Below are 5,046 nucleotides of genomic sequence, written 5' to 3' on the forward strand. Positions count from 1 at the left end.
TTGCAGTGAGCCGAGATCGCGCCATTGCACTCCAGCCTGGGTAACAAGAGCAAAACTCCATCTCAAAAATAAATAAATAAATAAATAAAGTTATAATTTACAATTTCATTCTTCTTTGATTGGGCCTCTCCCCTCCCCCACCTAATTGCTGTTGTCCTTTTGGTCACACTGCCCCTTTGTGACATCTCCTTCCTTTCAGGGCTGCCCAGACTGTAGCAGGCTGCAGTGGCTGGGGAGACCCTACTCATTCCTGTGTCCCTCCTAACCAGTCCTAGATAGGGCTAAAGAACGTCTATAAACCTTTCCAGAAGCTTCCAGTTGACACATTCTCTCTCTCCTCTGAAATCCTACAAGTGCTATCTCATGATTTACAAAGACCCAACACATGTGCTGTCTCATTCTGTCACAGCCAGTCTTAAGTCTTAAGCCCTTTGAGGCCTGGCTCTACAGCCCAGACATCCTCTATTTCTCCACCATCTCTCTGTCTCATTCAGAGCACACAGTATGAATGAGGTCAATAAACACACTGTTTTTTTTGTTTGTTTTGTTTTTTTTGAGACGGAGTCTTGCTCTGTTGCCCAGGCTGGAGTGCAATGGCGTGATCTCAACTCACTGCAACCTCTGCCTCCCCGGTTCAAGTGATTCTCCTGCCTCAGCCTCCCGAATAGTTGCAATTACAGGCACCCGCCACCACACCCAGCTAATTTTTGTATTTTTAGTAGAGACGGGGTTTCACCATGTTGGCCAGGCTGGTCTGGAACTCCTGACCTCAGGTGATTCGCCCACCTCGGCCTCCCAAAGTGCTGGTATTACAGGCATGAGCTACTGTGCGCGGCCCAGTAAACACTTTTTTTGTTTGTTTGTTTTGTTTTGAGACAGAGTCTTTCTCTGTCGCCCAGGCTGGAATGCAGTGGCGTTATTTCAGATTACTGCAACCTCCGCCTCCCGGGTTCAAGCGATTCTCCTGCCTCAGCCTCCCGAGTAGCTGGGATTACAGGCACCCGCCACCACGCCCGGCTAACTTTTGTCTTTTTATTACTGATGGGGTTTCACCCTGTTGTCCAGGTTGGTGGAACTCCTGAGCTCAAGTGATCTGCCTGCCTCAGCCTCCCAAAGTGCTGAGTTTACAGGTAAGATCCACTGCGCCTAAACATACTGTTGAGTGTAACCTCAAATAAGTCATTTAACCCTTCAGGGCTTTGTTTATCTGTAAAAGGCAGACAACAGTCCCTAACAGGCTATTGTAGATAATGAGCTTAGCACTATGAAGCAGCTGTTTTATGGGGCTCCACGTTCGCACAGGTTTGACAATTGAATTATGAAAGATAAAGACTTGTCAGCCTCTCCGAGTAGATCCTTTGGCCGAAGGAGTGTTCATGTGGGGTGGTATCTTGGCCTGGTGGAGGGGGATGCGATGGTAGTGCGAATATTAGGTATTCGTATCTTTCCTCCCGTGTCAAACGTTGCCAGGCACGTTCCTTTCGCGCCTCCCACCCTCCATTCCGGATTAATTCCAAGTTTAATTCCAAATATTAGAGTGTGGTAGAAAAGGTCAAATAGAGCAGCCACGGACTAAGCAATCGTCCCTCCGCGTGTGGTGGGGGCTGCAGCGCCTGTAGCTCCACGCTCCGCCCCGCCGCCGCTGATTGTCCCGCGCCTTGTGACGTCACACGCGGGTTTTTAAGGCCGAACCCTAGGCAGGCTCTGCAGAGGCAGCGGTTGGAGGCGCGCTGGGTGTCTGCGGGGGTCTCGCGGGGCGGCTGCGGTGTTTCACTGGGAAAGGCTGGAGGAAAGCGCGGCTCACGAGAGGTAAACGGACACTGCAGACCGTGCTGAGGCGGCCCCGGTGCCGGGCCGCTGGAGCTGGGGTCCGCCATCGGAGGAGGGCGGGCGGGAAGGGGAGCGTCGCGGGGCGGTGGGGCGGGGGTCGCGGAGTAAGGAAGGGCACCGTGTCAACGGCTTGGAGCTGCGGAGGGCGGGTGGGAGCCGGACTCAATCTCCGGTCTCAGCGTCTGCACCCTAACTCTTAGTTTGGGGGCACTGTCGACTTCCCCCGTCCCGCGGGGATCTTGCCTGGGGGATGGCGCCATAAGCTCTGAGAAGAGGCTCTGGAAGCCCACTGTCCATGGATCGAGCCCTCACCCCCCACTTGAGTGGCCCAGGACCTGGGAGTGTCTCTAGGTCCTATCGCCCCCCTCACGACCCCCCAGGGAGTGGGGGAACACCTCTGTTGTGCCTTAAAAAAAAAAAAGGAAAGGAATTTTAAAAATGAAGGATGGGCGGCTGATTTAGGAAGGGATCAAGAAGTTGCAAATCTTGTGTGTATTATTAAACGTCTCCTTTTTCTCCCACGACATTTTCTTGGTTCAGATAACCCAGTTGTGCTCCCTGGAACCTTCAATTTCAAGGCCTCCCTGCCTCTACTAGGCGCCTTAGCTCACTATGGGGAACCACTTGACTGAGATGGCGCCCACTGCCTCCTCTTTCTTGCCCCACTTCCAAGCCCTGCATGTCGTGGTCATTGGGCTGGACTCTGCTGGAAAGACCTCCCTCCTTTACCGCCTCAAGTTCAAGGAGTTTGTCCAGAGTGTCCCCACCAAAGGCTTCAACACCGAGAAGATCCGGGTGCCCCTCGGGGGATCGCGTGGCATCACCTTCCAAGTGTGGGACGTCGGGGGGCAGGAGAAGCTGCGACCACTGTGGCGCTCTTATACCCGCCGGACAGATGGTCTAGTGTTTGTGGTGGACGCTGCGGAGGCTGAGCGGCTTGAGGAGGCCAAGGTGGAGTTGCACCGAATCAGCCGGGCCTCGGACAACCAGGGCGTGCCAGTGCTGGTGCTGGCCAACAAGCAGGACCAGCCCGGGGCACTGAGCGCTGCTGAGGTGGAGAAGAGGCTGGCAGTCCGAGAGCTAGCAGCCGCCACTCTCACTCATGTGCAAGGCTGCAGCGCTGTGGACGGTCTGGGCCTGCAGCAGGGCCTGGAGCGCCTCTATGAGATGATCCTCAAGAGGAAGAAGGCAGCTCGGGGTGGCAAGAAGAGACGGTGACCCGAGCCCCCCCTCCCTTTCCTCCCACCTAGTAGGGGTCTGCACACTTGGACAGCAGGGTGGGGCCAGCCTGTGACCTCTCAGTCACACTGGGGTGCAGGACCTGTCCACCTCAATGAAGGAGAGAGGAGCATGAGGGGTCCTGTTTTGGCGCCACACAGGGGTGGGGATGGGAGATGGGATGTCTTTGCACATCTCTCTCATCGTCTCTGAAGAAGTGGGCGCTGCAGGACTGTGGAGACGTAAATGTAAACTGTGACTCTACCTCGACCCTGTTTCTTGTTTTTCTTCTCTGGCTATTTAATTGGATGTGTTTGGGGGCGGGGGGGATGGAAGTGACTTGGAGAATGTGTTTGGGATGAAATAACTATCTCCCCGTCCTCTGTCCCCCAACTGGGGAGTCTCCCCAGGCTGCTTTTCTAGGGATACCAGTCACGTAGTTTTTATTTTTGTGTCTGTGAAAGTGCCAAGAACCCCTCCCCACATTTGTAGATCCATGACCCTTTTTATGAGCCGTATGTGTCCTCTGTATTATTGTTATTAACTATTTTTTAGCATTTGCCTGTAAGTTATTAAAGACTGATAACTGTAGCTCTTACCTTGGTCTGGGGCATTTTCCTCTCCTTATCTTGCCCCAGAGACAATTCAAGATTTCTATATGGGGTTGTGGCGCAGGGGGAGGGAGATTTATCTTGAAGCTGAATTTGCAAAGCAAGCACTTATAAAAATTAGATTGTGTATTATGGGATGGCTTGTGAAAATTATAGGGGGGAGTGGAAAACCCCTCAAGCTATTGCCTGATCTCTGTAGTTTTTTGGGTGGGGTCACTTCCTTTTTTTCCAATTTAACACCCCTCCCCTCATCCTCTGGGTCTTACTTGTCCCTTATATCAAGTGCTCCTTGCAGATTTAACTTCAAATTTTGCTAGTCTGAGCTGCTCCTAGGTTCTTGACCTTGGTGACACCTAAGTCTATATAGGTAAGTCCTCGAAGAGCCATTCTGTTGCCATCCTCCCCACTTCCCCAGTCTCAGGTTGGTTTGATTTTTTTCCTCCTTGTAAGATGTGGTGAGAATGGAAAGTAATTCCTCCCTGGCCTTAAGTCACCTCTGTGTACTCAATCCTGCTGACTGGCTCACTGGCATGATGGCAGCGGCTGGTGCTAGGGAGGCCTGGGCTGGATTGAGCCAGCCTGGCCCTGGTGACTAAGCCATGAGTTTTCCAGCTCTGGGAATGGTAGCTCTTCTCACGAGAGGGGCAGAAGTAGTAGCTGTTTGTGCTTGGTGGCGGAGAGGACTGCTGGACATACACCCTCCAGATTCCAAGCTAGAAGGGGGAAGACATAAGCCCCCAATATTTGTGGTGATCGTAAGAATAAAATGCTAACATTACAAGGGCTTGAGTGCCCCTACTCACCAGCACTAGGGCCAGCTATGTCTGATAACGTAGAACACTTAGATCCTCTTAATCTTCTGGGTGGGAGCAGTGAGTAAGAACTAAGCACAAGGCCAGGCACAGTGGCTCACGCCTGTAATCCCAGCACTTTGGGAGGCTGAGGCAGGAGGATGGCTTGGGCCCAGGAGTTCAAGACCAGCCTGGGCAACATAGGGAGACCATGTCTCTAAAAGAGAAAAAAAACAAACACAATTCTTTCCAGTTGTCCCGCCCTCCAGCCACCCCCTGCCACCTTTTCTGCAAACACAGAATCCCCAAAGCAGGTTCAGCGTTCACACCCCGCTTCTCCCCAACTCTGTCTCCTCCAGAATCAGATGAAAGGACCCGGGGAGAAAGAGAAGGTGCCAGCAACCCCCACTTCTGGGGAAGGTTTCCTAAATAACTTGCTTCTTCCTACCCAGCGCTGCCAGAAGCTCAGATTTGGTCCCCTCCCCATCCCTGTAGCTGGCAGGATGGGGGTGAGTGTGCCTTGATCCGGAAGGGTGCCCAAGTGTGCGTCAGTGCTGGGGCCTGCTTGACATAACTGCTGGGCTGGTTCTGCTGGG

General features: G+C 53.0%; 1 protein-coding gene across 1 annotated transcript; it reads left to right on the top strand.

The window, feature by feature from the left end:
• Positions 1-1,350: 1,350 nt before the first annotated feature.
• ARL4D (ADP ribosylation factor like GTPase 4D) lies at positions 1,351-3,646 on the top strand. The gene is made up of 2 exons (XM_054457765.1): positions 1,351-1,809; positions 2,371-3,646. Exon 2 carries the CDS (start codon positions 2,443-2,445, stop codon positions 3,046-3,048), a length of 606 nt encoding a protein of 201 aa, XP_054313740.1. The 5' UTR covers positions 1,351-1,809; positions 2,371-2,442; the 3' UTR covers positions 3,049-3,646.
• Positions 3,647-5,046: the final 1,400 nt, after the last annotated feature.

Source organism: Pongo pygmaeus, chromosome 19 (assembly GCF_028885625.2).
Source record: "Pongo pygmaeus isolate AG05252 chromosome 19, NHGRI_mPonPyg2-v2.0_pri, whole genome shotgun sequence".
Classification (NCBI taxonomy): Eukaryota; Metazoa; Chordata; class Mammalia; order Primates; family Hominidae; genus Pongo; species Pongo pygmaeus.